Genomic DNA, 19239 nt, shown 5'->3' with positions numbered 1-19239 from the left:
TGCCGTGACCCGGATTCGAACCGGGGTTGCTGCGGCCACAACGCAGAGTACTAACCACTATACGATCACGGCGCACTACCGAGCAGATGACGTCGAGAGAGGAAATGTAGGTCTATGTTATTGTGAAATGAATTGGAGCGGCTATCTGGCCGTAGAGGCTCTGCCGTGGCTCATATTTTATATGTTTATATGTGCGTTGAAAAAAAAAAACCTGGGACTTCGGCTATGCCTGTTAATGTGGCTGTCGAAATTAATTAGTGAGGCTATATTATTAGGTGCTTAAAAATGATTATTGATTAACTTAAGTAGGCTAGTGACAGCGATTGTTTTATAGCCTAATTATTAGGCTACCCAACATCTTATTTGCAGCCTCAGAACTGTAGGTAGACAGTAGGCAACAACTTTCATTTTGTTTCCCGTTATGAAATATGTAACATTAAGTCAAACCTTCTGAACTGGGAGCTATTTCAACCTGTGGTTTAATAAGATCAGGCTGCTTACATTTGACCGGTGATCACCCGAGAAGCTACTAAACTATGCTGAAAGATATCTCTAAATTATCCCCATCCCTAAACCGTGCATTATATTCGGTGATTTAAACAACTTTAATTGTAACAACACAAATATATATTCTAAATAAGAATATATTGCAACATTGCAAGAGGCTGCCATGTATAGGCCACAGTAGGCTACATGGCTTGAATTTTCTCTTGGGGATCAATAAAGTACCTATCTATCTATCTATCTATCTATCTATCTATCTATCTATCTAGTGAATTAAGGATGTAATGAACCATCATTATGAGATTCTTTAAGCTATTTGTTCTCCTTTTGGCCCGACAGCGTTCTTATACTAAGCGCTGAGATGCCACTCAAATGATTATTCTTGGGGCCAAATTACGTAGCCCTGTGGCCCATTTTTATTCGTCCATTCACAAACATGTGTCACCTCAGGTAACCTGTGGTCTGGCCTTCACCCTCAGTCCTTACTGAACTCATGAGTTTATTTGGCTGTTGATTCTGCAGAATTCGGACACAAGGTCACCCGTATCGATCTATTTATGTAGCCGGTGGCTGGCATGGCCTGGGCATCACGGCAGGGTGGTCAGCACAGGCGAGATATGCCCCCCTCACAGCTCAGCTGGCCTCCTCTAAGCTGCCGCTCTATTTGCACAGGATTGCCTAATATGTGCATTTCAACACCGCTTTTCTCTCTAGTGTTTTGTCACTCAAATTTTTAGAAATTCCTGGAAAGAGATACACCAAGGGCTTTTTGTTTTTATTGTTATTTTCTTTTTTGTTCATAGATAGGCCAAAGTTATATTGAAAATGTTCACAATAGGAAAATGAAAAAGGACTTTATTATTATTATTATTATTATTATTATTATTAATAATAATAATAATAATAATAATAATAATAATATTATTATTTTGATTTCACATTAATTCTCACAGGCAGTCACTTTCAGTAATGTTGATTGTTATGTCAGAACATTGTAGCCAAAAAAATACTCATGAAGAAAAAAAGTGGGCCAAACTCAACAACACGTCCCCAAAATATATACAAATCTAAACTAGTGAAACTCTCACAGAGCAGCCCAGGGTGTTGTAAATGACGAGTGTTTGATATGGAAGGGTATGATAATGTGGTAACGGACAAGGCACTGTTTGTGAAGGGAGAGCAACACAGAGGTGATTGTGCTGCTTAATTGGAGCCACCAAAGGACGTGTGGGGCTTCCCAAGAAGCTGTGGTCTGTGTCTTCACACTCCCCGTCACCCCCCCCCCCCCCCCCCCCCACACACACACACACACACACACACACACACACACACACACACCATACAAAGAGAGGGCTAGCCCTGCTTTATGTATTTATTTTTCAAAGGGGAGAGATGCGAGACAAGGAGGTGATTGTGCTCCCCGCGCCTGCTCGCGTCTCCTCCCGCGTCTCCTCCCGCGTCTCCTCCTCTCCTCCGGCAGCGCTCCCGTCAGAAGCCGCCATACACGGCGTGGAGCCCAATTCCTCGGAGGTCTTTAAAAAAAAGCCCAGATCCCAAATCCCAGAGACTGCTGGCTCCCTCCCGCGCTCCCCCCCTCTCTCTCTCTCTCTCTCTCTCTCGCGCGCGCTCGTCGGCCGCCGCTGCTGTGGAATAGGTTGGGCTTTGAAGCTCTGAAGGAACATGGACATGTGCCCGATTCCCTGGGCTGTATCTCGCTTACAGATACTCTGCATTACACAGGGTTTCATTTTTTATTTGATTTTATTTTTAGTTTTTTTTTCAAAGATAAGGAATTTGATATAAAACTGTGGATCACAAAGTTAAAACCACACTGTAATGTTAGTTATTGGTCACCCTGGGAAAATGAACATAGCATAAAAAAAATACACCCCACAGCCATTATAAAATAGCATAGATATTTCTCCACGGTTTATGAGCCCCGCACTCGGGAACGTTTAGGAAATCATGAGGAGGGTGTGGGAATTCTGGGAAAGATGTCCGTTTGGAGAGGGACACCAAGGACATTCTATTTTCTAGCCAATTATTTATCATTTCACATATTCAGACATGTTATGAGGGGGAGGAATACTTCTGGAAAATAGAGAGTGAATGTGTGTGTGTGTGTGTGTGTGTGTGTGTGTGTGTGTGTGTGTGTGTGTGTGTGTGTGTGTGTGTGTGTGTGTGTGTGTGTGTGTGTGTGTGTGTGTGTGTGTGTGTGTGCATGTGTCCTGGTTCCCAAACATTTTGTTCGCCATTCCGGTCAAGGGAAACAGCGGACACCTTGCTTATCCTATGGTGTCCGGCGGATCAGCCCGTGTTGTGGGCAGTGGTCTGGAAAACAAGGGTTAAAAACAAGGGTTAATCTACAGAGAAGCGTGTTATGCAGGGCTCTCTTCCCGCTACACTGTATAGCTCTCTCTCTCACACACACACACACACACACACACACACATATGGGCCTGATCTGCTGTATTTGAACCATTTGAAATTCCATAATGATTTACGGTGGAGCATGCATTATTGGCAAGATGTTGGAATTTGGCAGTGGCAAATCTATTCATCAAACATGCCCATGAGAAATACAGAGAAACTATTTCTTAATGTTAGATATGGTGTATGTGTGTGTGTGTGTGTGTGTGTGTGTGTGTGTGTGTGTGTGTGTGTGTGTGTGTTTCTTAATGTTACATACGGAATCTAATCCTAAGCGACCATTGGTGATATTCATTTGGGCACAAGCATTATTGCGAGAGGATTATACCTGTCCAGTCTAAAGGTGAAAATTCTAAACATTTATGTAAAAAGAAAACCACAGATTTAAAAACTTATTTTCATCACTCATTGCGCCATGATATTAATGCTAGTAAAATTAACATAATTATTTTACCAACTTCATGAATTCTGGAAAACAGGCAAAATGTTTTTTTTTTCTTTACAGTAAAACCAAAAATGTAGATGCATAGCTTAGCCTATATTTAATGGATTTCTTCACTCTGATCCCTTCAGGTTAGCAGGTGCACAGTTGCTGGAAGAAAAAAAAAATCAGTTCAGCTGCTTTCACTGATGGTTTGATGTCAGTTCTTTGCTATTCTAATGCCTCTATACTCAAATCCTATATAACATCAATTTATTTACCTAATATCCACATCCATGTATAAACCTACACCTTAAAATAATGTAAACATATTATTCTGTTTACAGATTGTTAAATGCTATCAGAACAAGACAAATAATTGCCCTATTCTCAAATGTAAGAAACAATTGAGTAGATTAAACTGTTAGATTAAATTATTTTGTGGTGGAATATATTTTAATACCAGCAGGCTGTTGCCTAAATTCTCGGTCTTTTGCGGAAACGCACACTGAGCAAGGCTGATTTGATTTCCAAGTCCGACACAAAGGAAATTATTTTATTTTTAAATTTACATACACAATCTGCGGTCCTGAGTATTTTGTAATTCAGACACTGTACAAATTATAAGCGCCGTTTACTATTATTTTAACGCGTTTATAATCGACGCTAAACATAGAAGCGTGAGGTAATAACCTACAGAGTAAATAGGAGGATGAGGAAGTGAAATTATCTTCGTGCCCGTTATACATTTTGTAATGGTTTGTTAATTTTTAGGCTTCATCGATTTCCCCTTTAGTGGCCAAGGACTCTTTAAAGTCAGCGGTGCGCGTCTATGCGACTGTGTGCACAGTCGGCAGATTCTGCGCAGACGGCAGGGCTCAGGAATGCTACCTTTACGTAACGCTCAAACCCATCTGCGACATTCTGAAACCTATTAAGTTCAAATACACAGTCGTTGTCATTAATCACCTCTAAAATAGACTACAGTCAACTTTGCACTTACGTCAGTGGCTGAAGTTCTCCTTAGAAACCTGCCGCTCACGTCACGTTTCCAAAGTCACGAAAAAGTCGTCAAATGAGTCTTGCATGAATTCAAATCAACATTCGGAAATAAACGTGCTGAAACGCCGCTAACACCGGTGACCGCCTTGTTTGCGTTTAACCTTCGATTAGCTCGCCCAAGAATACGCCTTGGCCGTGGGGTGGTGTTGTGCAACTTTGGCAGCAGGTCTTATTTTGGTGCCACTCAGCCCTCTCCACCTCCCATACCAAGCCGCGTCCAAAGCCTTTTTGTTTCACCTTTTTGGAGCTCGTTCTTGGCATTAGCTAGCGACCCAAGTCGGACCACTGCCTAAAAGTGGAGAATAAATGTGACCGCTCACTTGCAAGTTCTTCAACTTGCTTATCAAAGGCGTGTGCTTTGGTGCGGGCGTCGAACGCATGTTTGACTAGGTCGATTAGACTGGTTTATGTACTGATTTATTAACTATCGCAGACGCGTCCGGTTTGTCTTATGCAACTGTACGTGCAACACATACATCCTGACATTACGTGCTGCGTGCGTCTGTCTAAATGGATTGTTGTGCCCACTATAGCCTGAGTGCATGGGAGCTCATATGAATTATTCGGTGAGAGCGCGCGCGCGCGCGCGCGCGCGTGTGTGTGTGTGTGTGTGTGTGTGTGTGTGTGTGTGTGTGTGTGTGTGTGTGTGTGTGTGTGTGTGTGTGTGTGTGTGTGTGTGTGTGAGTGTGCTTACACATGCCCGTACGTGTGAGGCAGGTTCTGCGCAATTGAATTTGAGAGTGGTGTTTGCAGCAATGTAATGTCTTGTAGCAACTGAATTGAATCATGACGATTCGGTAGTCATTCAGGCTATCTGATTCTATTTCTGAAGGGGTGAAATTGTCATATCAATGGCAAATATAATCCACAATTTAAATTATGACATGAAACAAGATCATATGTTGCGTCCTTGTCATAGCTCCATCTCTTGTCAAATATATAGGCTAAATAGCCATGTGGGATTTTAGGTTTGAATTAAATGAGCTTTATCCCCCGTGCAGTGCAGAATAAGCAGAGGTCTCTGGGAATAAAAACACAGAAAAAGTGCCTGCTACTCTCAGTTCTGAACAGGGAGATATATAAGCAAACACGCGTGTCATTAAATTCAGATGACTTATTTTGTCTCCGTTTCAGAGTCAATCTATCTGCTATCAGACCTGTATTTGTGCACGACCAAATGAGTGTCTTCCCGCTGGCGCTGGGTGCTTTATTGGGCAGTGTGGTAATCTATTTGATGATATGATCTATGACCTATCTTAACTGCAGATCTGCGGCCGTGGCTTAAGTGCTCTGGAGGAGTGCCATGCTGTGGCTTGTGGTGGCGATGGGATGCGTTCACATCAGATGACTGCGGGATTGTCTGGTCAAGGGTCTGGCTTTGGCACAACGTGCCAATATGCCATGATAAGGGCAATGTGACAAAGGTCGCCACAGTCTAAGTCTGAGGAAAACACTGAAGCCAGATGTAGTGTTTCATGTGGTCTAATTGTTTATATCTGCCCACAACTTTCCCTTCCTGGTCGAAGTTATGTCACCAGCCTCTGTTTATTATGTTGGCCTTTGCCGCTTTCATAGAAATAAAATCCTCCGGGTGAAAATTGCTTTGAGGTCTCTGACCTATCTTGCACCGCGTGTTTCAACTTCGGCCGGCCCCGTAGTTGATTGGACGAAGCCTGTGTTAATATGCAAATACGAACAGTGGCTGCCGAGCGGAAGTGAGGGGCCTTTAGAATGCCACGGCCCGCCGTCGCCGTGACCAATCACAGGCCGGGATTCTAGTCCAAGTGCGCAGCTCCCTTTGGCTGTGGCAAGCAGCTGCGCCGGCCGCCAGACAGAGAAAGTAAACGGCGCAGACCTGCCCCGTTCCAAAAGCTCAGCCTCTTCTGGATCGCGTTCAACTCAACAACCAAAAACCTATCCAAAAGTCTGACTTAAAGAGGAAGGAAGATAAAAAAAAAAAAAAAAAAAAAAATCGGAGTGGCTCGCGGACTTGATTTTGCCGCCCGTCTGCCAAGAATTCTCTTCCGGTGTTGATTTTTTGAAAGCACTACATCGAGAAAAGAAAAAAAAGCACAATTTTGAACTTGAGAAATGTGAAGGTACCGGCTTCGTTTTCACGCAGCTTCCAGGATCCCCGTTTATATCCATGCAATACAGTGCAATGGTACGTGAAAATGGCATTAAAACATGCTTTGCTGTAATGTGGTTGATATTCCTGTGACTGTATTGCGCTTATTTGACTAGTTGGACACCACCCGTCCCATGCCAGGATACGGCCGGGACTAGAGGCACTAGTTGGCGTTTGAGCTGTTTATGTTGTGTGTTGGCAGCGCTCCTATGTAGGTCGTATCGATGTGTCAGGAGTCGGTGGTGGAGTTTTCACCGAAAGAGAGCTGCGCTTGGCATTAGTCCTGGGCTCGCGAAGTCTCCCCCCGGCATGTTTGGCAGCGCACTGCTCGTGCACAGAGACATGGGAAACTCGCCTTCTGAACTACTCTCAAAATATAACGTCAGGCTATTTGTGCAAACCTCCTCCCTTCTGTACAGATCGGACGGGCATTTAGATCGCAAGAGCACCTCGGGCGTGTGTTTACTGTCTACTTCCAGCTCCCTAACCGATACTTATATATTTATTTCGATTAGAAACACGTTCGGTTGTGCTGACGGAGTGTGCTGTAATGCTGGTGTAAGACACCAGCAGCGCATAGCCCACCATCGCGTCTCGTTGTTCTGCCTCGACTGGGAGAGCTGCAGCCAGCCCTATTGAAATTCAGGCAATGCCTTTATGATAATAAAAGTCATACTTACGCACAGTGGGGCGAGCGCTTGGCAACTTGCGAGTCGGGGCAGGGGGGTGCTTTGGGAAGTCGGCCTAGACTTTGACACAAGCTGCGTATGTGACGTGATGTGAATCATTATTAGTCCCGCTGGCTGCCCGGTCTCTTCCCTTCCTTTCTCGCAAGACCTCGACGACTGGAGCCGATACACTTCGGCGCTACAGCCCTAGTCTGTGCATAAGGCTACTTTGTACCCAAATTAAACTTATTTTTAGCCGTAAAGCTCATGTAGGCTAATTATCTAATCTTAATTAATATTCTTTTTGCAATCATTTATCATTGAATTTGAAATAAGGCATATAATGTGCAAATGTTTTAAGCAGACCTTGTTTAATAAACACTAGATAGATTCAGGATCCCAGTTGAAGTTAATCGTAGCCTAAATCTCTGATCTTATTAGGCCCTGTCATGTGTATGGTCTGTGTGGTAGTCTTATGTTGCAAGCAGAAAACTTCAGGGCGCAGCCATGCATTGAAACGGCCTTCCACCTCATTGTTGTGTGCCAAGTTTTTTTCTCTCCTTTCGACCGTGCAAATATTTCCCTTTTAATTGTGTAATTTCCAGGTCTTGCCAGGTGAACGTTTGACCACATTTCTGTGACACATCCTTGCCACGCCGCTAATTTAAACAACTGAACACCGCCGCTGTTGTGCATTTTAGCCTAATAAGGGGCACCCTTATTTAATAAACTACTGTAGATAACTTCATTCCCCAATGTGTAGCCTTCTGACAGTATTTCCGCAGGACTTGCTAGTTGTTTTAGAAGTGGCTTGTTGCTGGCTTAATTGTCTGTTACACCAGTAGCCTAATTTTTTGGAATAACACTTGAGGTAACATTTGCGTCGGGCACAGTCTTGCTCCTGGGTCCACAGCAGATCCGTTTGAAAGTTGGCTACCCATTGCCTATACGCACTGGGATGCATGAGCAAAACATGATTCTTTTTAAATAAAGACTGTGGGAGGCTGGGAGTATGTAATCAGATATGTCGATATCCCCATCAGAATATACACAGAATGCTGTGGAAATCAGAGGTGTTGTCAAGGCCTGCAGTGCAAAGTAGCCTACGCGGAGAAATTGCCATTTGATTTCTATACGACTGTCCTGAGATCGTATAGAATCGAAGCGGAAATTTCCCTCCAGGCGCTACGTGCGAACTCCAGGCCTCGTTTCAACTTGTGTTTGGCTGGTCCAAAGTCTTCACCCTCCCCTGCAATCCTCCCCAGTCGAGACGCGAGGAGAGAGAAGTCCGCGCGGTTTTCTATGTTTCGGTTGGAGAGGTATAGAGGAGGAAGAAGGTGGGCTGGGGAGATGGAATGCGTTTGCTGGAAGAGGAGGAGTGTATGACTGTAATTAAATGAAAGAAAAAAAAAATCGGGAGACTGATTTGTCAGTATCGAAGCGACCGGAGGGTGTTGCTGGTATTTGATATTATATCAAGTTTGAAAAGCAAACACCGCGGGATCATAAAATTGGCGTCTGCAAGCGATCATATTGCACTTGTGAACGAGTTTTATTTTTTTATTCGCTCTCTAAAACTTTGGGGGTATTCCTCGATTGTAGTGGCGGTATTTTCTGTTATTCATTTCCCGAGATTAACCGAATCCTAACTGATGCATCCGGCTCGTGTGAAGTTCATCTGGTTGGATCCTCCATTCGCCTGAGACGCATAGCGAGCAGGACGTATACGCGTACAGCCTTTGGATTTGCAAAGCTGCTTGGTGTTCCTGGATAAGACGCTTCGCTTGGTTTCTATTAAAGAGAACTTCACAGAAGTTGCAGCTCACTAGCAAAGAATGAACCGATAAGATCCATTTACCTGTTCTTCCGGGGGACTTTTTGGAGCGATCGAAGTATCTTTTTTGGTCGAACAAGGTCATGATGTATTCTCCGATTTGTCTGACTCAGGTATATGTCCTTGCTTTTATTATCGATTATCACACCACTGTTGCCTTTTGTCTGTTAATGTAGATATTTAATGAGGAGTTGCAATATTCACAGAACTTGTAGATAATTTACCTAATATACAGCACAGTGTGCATTTTTTTTTACAGATTTTAAATTATATGAGTCTATCTTTTAATACGGAAGACAAGTGTTGGTCTAAATTGTGCGGTCGCAACCACAATGCAAATGCAATCTAGTTCTTGTTCAAAAGTGCGAGTGCCTGCTCATTGTTGCAGCGCGTCCTATTTGCAGGAGTAAAGAGTAAACTTGTTATAAGAGGAACAATGCCGCGGGTTGGCTGCCGCTGCATGTATAGATATGCGCGGAGTGGTGTTCGCGGGTGCCCTTGTAATTGAAAACCTTAGTTAAAGCTGAACACAACGGCGCAGCCCTGGTCGTTTCTACGTGTCTGCGTTTGCCGGTTTTGACCTCGTGCGTATTTTCTTTTCACTAACAGATGATTATGGTATTGTGCGAACTTTATTTTTGATTTAATTTAGTAGGCCAAATAACCGCGTGGTCCCCGGGATAAAACAAAGCGTAGGGTGAATTTACCAGGACTCTCGCGCAGTAAGCAATGTCTAAAAAGTGAGGAAGCGCCAAGCGCCCCTGCTCCTGATCCAAAAGCTTGTCCGAAGTAGAGTCAAAGTACTGTTTTAGTGCACTCTGCGAATAAACTCTTTTTTGTCCTCATCCGATGTATTTCATGGGACCTTCCATCCGACTGAAAGCACCTCTTCTTCACGAATTAAGATTAAAACAACGATAAGGGCTGCATTCGGTCGTTGGAGAGCGCGCGCTGGTCTTTTGGCTGACACAATTTTACTGTTTATATTTTCTTTGGCATCGGAGAGTGATTGACTGAGATAGGCCTAGAGAGCTAGACTTGCGACCGCTCGACCGTAAATACCGGGCACCTTGTCACTGCAGATAGTGCCATATCAGACTGTATATTCCAGATTGATTATCTCTGGCAAATGCATATTTCATAAACCAAGATAGACATAGATTATGATATATATATATTTTAAATGATTATTTCTACTGTTATATATATTTCTTGGGAGATGTGAAAATGTTTTGTGTGAAATTGCGTGAAATTCTGAAGTCTGTTCTCAGGATGAGATTCAGAGGATGCTTTCAGATCTGGTGATTAATATGGACGTCTACTGCTAAAGTCAAAACTTTTTCCCCATAAATTAAAAATGCAATAAATTGTGGATTTGTTGCCCCTATATATGGGCTATATATATATTTACTAATATGAACAGTGGAATTGATTGCTAAAATATTTTGCCAGTATCGTGGTATTATAGCAAACCTGCATTTATAATGCAGTTAGATTTGTAATTCTGAGCTTCTTTAATTTCACTTTGCTATCCTAATATGCAGTTGTTCAGTGTGTGTGGGTATGTGAGGCTGTGTGCATTTATTAAATGCATATGCATGTATGTGTGTCTATGTGTGTGTGTGTGTGTGTGTGTGTGTGCGTGCGTGCGCGTGCATGCTTGTGTGTTCGCATGTGTGCGTGCGTGCGAGCGAGATAGAGAGTTGGAGTAGGTGCAGCTGGCTAAGAAGGAGCAAGGCTCTGCATGTGTGTGTGTGTGTGTGTGTGTGTGTGTGTGTGTGTGTGTGTGTGTGTGGTTTTCCTGGCCTAAGCGTGGGGGCTATCGCGTGGGGGGCAGAGATATGGAACACACTGCTGGTTTGTGGTCTCCCTAAAGCACGGCGACTCGCCACAAACACACACACACACACACACACACACACACACACACTTAAAGAACAATATGTGGTTAAACTTGCCGGGCGCTGCCAGTGTGAAGATGGAGGAAAGGAGACGGTGTTAACAGGTGGAACAGAGTGTGTGGGTCTCCCGTCCCTCATGGTCCTCACACACACACACACACACACTCACCACCGCACAGGTGGGCCCCACACACACACACACACATTCGGACTCTTCCCCAGGCTTTTGTTCTGTCGCTGGTTATTTGTGTTGTGCACATGTGTATCTGAAAGTGTTCAGTCTTTGGTAACTTGAGTTTGGTTGGTGAAAGCCATTTGGGTGCTCTTCCATTTGAAATGAGAACATTCCTTTTGCTAGATGCGTCGGCCCAAAGACATGCGGCAGAAGAGAGTTAGTAGAGAGCGTTGTGGACAGTGTTGGAGAAGGCACGCAGCAGAGAGGGGTTGGAGTGTTGCGCACAGCGTCCAAGTGTTGCGCTGCAGCATAGGAACACATAGCACGCGGCTGCAGGAGAGAAGCAGGACAGTGTGTGTGTGCGTGTGTGTGTGTGCGTGTGTGTGTGTGCGTGTGTGTGTGTGGAAAAGAGTTGCGTCACTCAAGACGACAACGGCCTCCTCCTCTGTGCAGGCTGCACTGCTGTACTATGATGACTCTCTCCAAAGCCAAACACAACTGTTTGTTTTTCCTCCTGATCATGTCATGGGATACTGTACTGTATGTCTCCCACATTTTCTCCGAGATGCACACTTACAACCCAGAAATGGGGAACAAATGTCCTTTTAATTGTGTGTACATTAAATTGCCATCTATGCACCCCCCTCCCCCCAGTCCCCCCCCCCCCCCCCCCAGGCCGGGGCAGGCGAGGGTAGTGGAGGCATGCGTGCCACACACCACACACAAGACTTAACCCCCGTATAGCCTTGAGGGAAGCTTCTAGAATTGTTTGAATCCTTGGCTTGGCATGGGTACTGTAGCCTGTGACGCCAGTCTTACCTTAGAGATCACTCACCCTCGCCACCCTTGCCATCCTTGCCACCCCCCGCCTGCCCGCTCACGCTCACGCTCACGCTCACGCTCATGCTCATGCCAGCTCCGCAGCTCGCCACCAAGAATGTGCCCTGGCCTGCCAGGATGGCCACTTGATTGTCCATATTGGTTTGATTTGGTGGGGGTCGGGAATAATTGCTGTGCGTGCGTGTGTGTGTGTGTGTGTGTGTGTGTGTGTGTGTGCACGCGGGGGTGTGTGTGGGCCTCGACTGCTTAAGTGGCGCGAGCCCCCCCCCCCCCCCCCCCCGTGCTCTCGACCAGACCCCTGCTCACGCTGACTAACTTTGCTCTGCCTTTGTGTCCACACCAGCCCACTTCAAAGCTTTGTCTCACAAGCCTACGTGAATGGGAAATGCTATGTGCACCTGTGTGTGTGTGTGTGTGTGTGTGTGTGTGTGTGTGTGTGTGTGTGTGTGTGTGTGTGTGTGCTAGAGGTTAGAGGATTTTTTTATTTTAATTTCCCCCCCTTTTAAACGTTTGATTAAACTGATCTAAAAACTTGAAAAATAAAGACTAATATGTAGCTGCAATAAGCAGTCATTTGCCTTCCTGAGCGCTCTCCTTTCTCAGAGATTACCGTGCCGTAGGCCGATGTCTTCATATCACATCTTTTTTAGGCTGCTCTATTGTAAATGTAGCTTTTATGAAAACAAATGCTGTTGAAATAACCTTCGCAGTATAATTTAAATCATGTCCTATAGCACACATATAACATAAGACTCCTGGCTATGGTGATCCGAAGCATGATTTTACACACCACAAGTGTATATACTGTATATAAGCAGGCGCTGTGCAGTGATTAATATGTAGGCCTATCTGAAAGAGCCATGGGTTTGATTTGGCTTGATGTGCTCCCACAGGATGGGTATTTGTCTAAGCACCAGAGCCTTATTAAAGCTCTCAATTCATTCACTGTTGAGAGGCCGACGTGTCAGCGTTGAGGTACATTAAAATAACGCTTTAAAGCTGTATTTACCAGCCCTCGTTAGACTCCGTGGACTGCACATATGTATCAGCGATGAGGTACATTTAAAATAACGCTTTAAAGCTGTATTTACCAGCCATCGGTAGACTCCGTGGCCTGCACATATGTGTGTATTGTCAGTTATCTGGATTTGAACTTTTCATTTCTTGATAGCTATGGTGGCGGCAGTGGCGATATTTCTTAACATTGATGGTATTTGGCTGGACTGTAGTGTGTGCATGGACTCGTCATTATTGCCTCTATCTGTCGGGATGCGCTGCGTGCATGTGTGTCTCTGCCATGCATAATATTGCATTGCCCTGCCAAAAAATGTTATTATTGAATTTTCCTGAATATATATGGAATCTCACATTTGTGATGCAATGATGATTATTTTCCCGAGTTTGTGTGTGTGTGTGTGTGTGTGTGTCTGTGTGTGTGTGTGTGCGACTACGTTCCTCCTGCTTCACCACCCCCAACTCAGTGATGGCTGCACTGGAATGCTGGCTGCCTCGATAAGAGTGTGTGTGTGTGTCCATCCGTGTGTGTGTGTGTGTGTGTGTGTGTGTTTGAGGGGCGCATGCTCTACTCGGCCAATGCCAGGCTGTCGGCTGGGCTGCTGTGTGTTTCCGAGCATGCTCTGAGCGAGCGCTGTTCTCCGCTACTCTACGCTACGCTACTCTACTCCACGTTACGCTAGGCACGGCGCCACACCACCACCACCACCAGAACACACAGCACACACACCACACACACCACCCCACACACACACACACACACACTTCAGAAGTGCGCCCTGCACCACTGTAGCTCTGCCAGGGGAAGCACTCGGTGACGTCTGTCTGTCTGTCAGCCTGATCGTCCTCGCTACTCGCTGGCAGTACGCAACACACACACACACACACACACACACACACACACACACTCACACACACACACACTCCATTTCCCTGTGGCACCTGCGTCCGTCGGGCCCGCGAGGACCGGCCGCCCCGGTGCAGCGATGGTGGACGGGATGGCTAATAATCCGCTGGGATGGCCGCTGCCGCCAAGAATGGTCGTGAAACAGACGCTTATTTTTATTTTAGATTTAAACCGGGAAGAATATTGCTGTTCGTTTGAGAAGGATATCGCTGTTCGAATGAGCGCTGTGTTTGTCATTTGAGAAGAATATTACTATTCGTCTGAGAAGAATATTACTGTTCGTTTGAGAAGAATAATACTGTTCGTTTGAGAAGGATATTTCTGGTCGTTTGAGTGTTGTGTTTGTAAACTTGGAATGGATACGGGGAAGTGTCCAAGTGTTAGGTCACTGCTGTGTAACTTGGAGTTTGTTTACAGTGGTCAGTCGTTTTGGGTCGGGTTGGGTGCTACGTGAATTGTCTGTTTTTTTGTTGTTGTTGTTGTTGTTGTTGATGTTTTTTCTCTGTGCTCTATTTAAAAGCGAAACAAGGGAAAAAAGTGTGTCTTTGGTTTTTTGGCCGACACCAGTCTTGGCTAATTGAGCGAGCGCCTTTGCCAAAAGGTCACTTCTGCTGAACGACTGTTCCCGTTAACTTTTTTTTGTCTCCCTCTCTTTTTTTCCCCCCTTTCCTCTCTCTCTCTGCCCTCTCTCTCCTCTCTCCTCTCTCCTCTCTCCTGCTCTCTCTCTCCGTCTCTTTTTGTCCCTCTTTCCTCCGGGCCCCGGCAGGATGAGTTCCATCCCTTCATCGAGGCGCTTCTCCCTCACGTGCGTGCGATCGCCTACACCTGGTTCAACCTGCAGGCCCGCAAGCGCAAGTACTTCAAGAAGCACGAGAAGCGCATGTCCAAGGACGAGGAGCGCGCCGTCAAGGACGAGCTGCTGGGCGAGAAGCCGGAGATCAAGCAGAAGTGGGCCTCGCGCCTCCTCGCCAAGCTCCGCAAGGACATCCGCCAGGAGTACCGCGAGGACTTTGTGCTCAGCGTCACCGGCAAGAAGCACCCGTGCTGCGTGATCTCCAACCCCGACCAGAAGGGCAAGATCCGCCGCATCGACTGCCTGCGCCAGGCCGACAAGGTGTGGAGGCTGGACCTGGTCATGGTCATCCTCTTCAAGGGCATCCCTTTGGAAAGTACGGACGGCGAGCGCCTCGTCAAGTCCCCGCACTGCACCAACCCGGCACTTTGCGTCCAGCCCCACCACATCACCGTGTCGGTCAAGGAGCTGGACTTGTTCCTCGCCTACTATGTCCAGGACCAAGGTAGGCAGACCCTTAAGAGGGCACCAGTGGTGTGTGTGTGTGTGTGTGTGTGTGTGTGTGTGTGTGTGTGTGTGTGTGTGTGTGTGTGTGTTTTTGTGTGTGTGTGTGTGTGTGTGTGTGTGTATGTATCAAAGTATAAAGTGGGAGGGTGGGTATATTAGGGGGTGGCGACCTTTGTTCCTACCTTTCACTCTGTCTCTTTCTCTCTCACACACACACACACGCTCACACACACACACACACACACACACACACACACACACACACACACACACGACAACCAGTCTCTTGGCTCTGGGAGACGAGACATTTTAAAACGCTTTTTTTTTGTCAGAAGTGCTCAAAGGTGGTTTAATTTTTAAGAACATAAAAAAACCCTGAACATATTTTCAGCTGTCCAGTTTCTGTAAATGATCCATATTTTTGCTGGAGGAATGCATCGCTGAAAGGTTCTGCAGAGAGAGAGATAATGTTCTAAATGATAGGAATTCCTATCCCGGCTCACTCATTGGCAGTTCTATAAACATTGTCAGAGTTATTTATTCGTTCAGACGCAAACATGTAAATCACTCTCATATTTTGGATGGAATACTATCAATTACTTGGAAAATACTGACAAGATTGCACACGTTCTAAAACAAATGAAATACCCCACCGTTCTGTCTCTGGTGTATCAAAAGCACATTCATGTTGAACTAGAATAGAGAACCGTAGACATGCCAGTACCTACCAATGGTTTTATGATGTTGATTTTCTGTAAAAAAAAAAGAGAGAAAAATAACATTTTGAATTTTACTCTGGCAGATTTTTTTTTAAATCCATAATTTTAATAACTCTTGGAGTCAAAGACTGTGGTGAATGACAGACCCATGATTTGTTTTAGCTGTATTTACTGTCTAAATTATATGTGAAAATACTTAAAAAAAAAAAAAACTGAGTGCCAAATTCTCAGTCTCTTCAGCCTATCACTGTCAACAAATCACATTTTATATTGTATTTCTCGTCTGATCCGTCTGTGTGAAACATGTAAGAAAAAATGCAAAAGTCTAGAAGAGGGAGTGATTGTTTTCAGCTGAGTGTTTTGTAGTTTTTTATTGCACAAGTGCTTGTCTGTGGGAAACTACAAGAGAGATTTTTCTCAGGGGTGGAAAAACGTAGGAAGAAAAAAAAAAAAAATCAGAGTTAAATTCACGATCAGCGTTGGAGTATTTGCAGCAAATATTTTTTGTGAGCTGTCGATACTTTTCTCTCTGCCGTACGAAAAGCTGAGCAGCGCGGATCGCAGCCGCCGGCGCGTTTGAAAAAGCTGGCCAAGCTCTTGTCAGCGCGCTCGCGGGTCTGAGAATGCGGACGGACACCTTTGCCAAAATGGAGGGCTAGCGTAGCGAGTGCTATTTTCTCACCATCACTGTCACTGGCGGGAGTGGTGTGTTCAAAAGGGAGAGCTTTTAAACGCTGCCGTTGCTCAGCGCGCTCTCCAACACGACGGGCAGCCTTGGCACCCGCGCTCTGCCACTCGCCCCAGTGTGTGTGGAATGTCATAAGCACAGAAAAGGCTTGACATATTTCACTGGCAGAGTGTGTGTGCGTGTGCGCGTGTGTGTGTGTGTTTGAGAGAGAGAGAAAGGGAGAGAGCGATGGAGAGAGAGAGCGATGAGATGCCGTGTAGAAGGCCGTTATCACGCGGACTCGAGCCTCCATTTTATATTGTGAGCCGTGCCAGGCCAAACAGAAGGCATAGCCGAGTGACAATAATGGTTGCCACTGGCATCAAGGTTGGCATCGGAGCCTCTTTTGTGTCTTTGTAGGATGGCGCGGGCTCCGCGGGGTGGGGTGGGCGCTCTGCGAGTGGCACAGAGCGGGTAGAGTCGCTCCGAGTCCGAGGCCTCCTCGCCAGCCCAGCCAGCCAGCGCACAAAAGCATCGACTGCACCTCTCCTCTGATGAGCTAGACGCTACGCTACGCTACTCCGTTAGCTCTTTATTTCCACACATCACCAGCCACCGGCCCTAATGCAGCAACATTTCTCTTTTTATTTTAAAAACCTTTTTTCTTTTTCTTTTTCTTTTTTTTTTTTTTTCTTCTTCTAATATTTTTTCTTCTTCTAATATTTGGATTCGGTTGCAGTTGAGATGCTGGGCGAGTGAGATAGAGTGCGTGTAATATGATGCGGTGGGTGAAATGGGATCGCTGGGGGGTGTATGGGTTTACATGCCTGTATGTTACAATTGGAAATGTGTAACTTGTGCTCGCGGGTGCCAAGTTGGCAGGCTGCTCTTGAAAATATGCTTTCACTGAAGTCGAAGGTATTGGAGAGAATAAACAGCGGCCTGCCAGCTGCGTAGCGTAGCGCGGCCGTTCGGATGGTTTCGATCGCAGACACCACTACACACATTTCAGATCGCTGCTTTTTTCTCTCTCCGTTCCTCTCTTCCTCACTTTTTTCTCTTCGTTTTTCTCTTTCTTTTTCAGTCGAGTGAGGAGACGAGACGAGAAAACCAGACTTAAAAAAAAAATAAAAAATCCAGCCCGTCTGATGCAGTGGCTGAAGGTTTTGGGCTGCAGAGTGTTTAGTACCCGCTAAGCTAAGCTATGCCCATGTCCGTGCCCATGTCCGTGCCCATGCCCAAACAATGCGGGCACGCTGTGCCAGCCGGTGGAGGGGCGGCCATTTTGTTTGCCTGGTGCCAGGGAGAGGCAGGGAAATTGCCAGTAATGGGTGTTAGAGGTACGGAGGTTGGCATCAAACCCTCTTTGTCTGCTTACAGCATGCCTTTGATTCGTTGGTTGGCATCCGCAATGCAGTGCCCATGCTGAAACTTTCTCCACAGCGGCGCTTTGTTCTTCAGACTACCACACCGAATAAAAAAAAAAAAAAAACCAGAACAGAACAAAACGAAAAACAAAAAAAAAGAAGCAGAAACAAAAGGAGCAAATGAATGGGTGATGCGCTAGGCAGCTAACACAATGCTGCCGATCTAAAGCGCGGTGTGGCGATCGTGCGCTCGTTAGCGAGAGAACCAGCAGTTTGGTTTTTCACAATTGTGGAGAAGAGGAGCCGCACACTAGTGAGCAGTTTAGCCGTTTTGATTTGCGCTACGGCACGGCACGGCAAAGCCTGCGAATCCCCCCCCCCCCCCATGCCCTGCGTCCTGCACAAGTCCTGCGTCCCCCCCACACCTCTGAGGCACCACTGTGTGTGTGTGTGTGTGTGTGTGTCGTAAACCTTTCATAAACCCTTAGTCCCGCTCATCCCGTCTTAGCCAAGGATGCGGCGTGCTGTGTCGTGCCGTGCCGTGGCGTGCCGTGGCGTGCCGTGGCGTGGCTCTGGCGTGGCTCTGGCGTGGCTCTGGCGTGGCTCTGGCGTGGCACTGGCGGGCTCTGAGCGGGCACTGCCAGGCAGGCCGGCGGGCACTGAGCGAGGGGTCCTGGTCTCGGCGAGCCCCGGGATTAATGGGCGCCATGGCAGCAGGCGCGGAGCCGCTCTGTGTGCCCACTGAATGGAACAAGGGGCACTTAGCCCCGTCGTCTTCGCGTGGAACTGAACTGAGCGAGACAGAAACTGCCATGCCACCCTTGTGTACGGCGAGATGAATGCTAACCGGTGTGTGTGTGTGAGTGTGTGTGTGTGTGTGTGTGTGAGTGTGTGTGTGTGTGTGTGTGTGTGTGTGTGTGTGTGTGTGTTGGGCGGGGGGGGTCGTTGGCTGGCAAAAAAAGGGGCTCGGGGTGGGGGAAGGGTGTGTGTGTGTGTGTGTGTGTGAGTCGGTGGGCATAGTGCCATGTCCTACCCCCTAAGCTTTCAAACGCTTCTGCCAGCCATTGTGCCTGCTGCAGCCCAGGCTGGTGGTCTGGGAGAGGGACTGGGCGAGGGGGGGGTTCATTTGGGGGGGGGGGGTGTGCCCCTTTTTTGCCCGCCACGTTAAACACTTATCTTTCTATCTCACAACTTATCTCGTAGACATTTTTTTTTACAGTGGAAAAAAACGGGACAAATTGTGATTTTCAACGTTCCCATTTTTGCTGTGGTGGTGGGTGGTGTGGATGGTGGATGTATGGG

The 19239-nt window shown here is 46.3% G+C and overlaps 1 protein-coding gene, 1 long non-coding RNA gene and 1 other non-coding gene across 3 annotated transcripts in view; 1 reads left to right on the top strand and 2 right to left on the bottom strand.

The window, feature by feature from the left end:
• On the bottom strand, nt 1–72 carry trnah-gug (transfer RNA histidin (anticodon GUG)). The gene has a single exon. It is a non-coding gene; the product is annotated as a tRNA-His (tRNA).
• A 2530-nt stretch (nt 73–2602) lies between these two features.
• Nucleotides 2603–4814, bottom strand: LOC134060084 (uncharacterized). The gene is made up of 2 exons (XR_009935129.1): nt 4359–4814; nt 2603–3526 (listed from the first exon to the last, which is right to left on the bottom strand). It is a non-coding gene; the product is annotated as an uncharacterized LOC134060084 (long non-coding RNA).
• A 3671-nt stretch (nt 4815–8485) lies between these two features.
• The window catches only part of LOC134060083 (nuclear factor 1 B-type-like), a 121737-nt gene continuing 110983 nt past the window's right edge, over nt 8486–19239 (top strand). Inside the window, 2 exon segments of the mRNA XM_062516684.1 lie at nt 8486–9160; nt 14651–15182. Coding sequence (XP_062372668.1) covers nt 9131–9160; nt 14651–15182 — 562 coding nt within the window. The 5' untranslated portion in view covers nt 8486–9130.

Source organism: Sardina pilchardus, chromosome 16, assembly GCF_963854185.1.
Source record: "Sardina pilchardus chromosome 16, fSarPil1.1, whole genome shotgun sequence".
Lineage (NCBI taxonomy): Eukaryota > Metazoa > Chordata > Actinopteri > Clupeiformes > Clupeidae > Sardina > Sardina pilchardus.
This window is presented reverse-complemented; position numbering and strand designations above follow the sequence as displayed.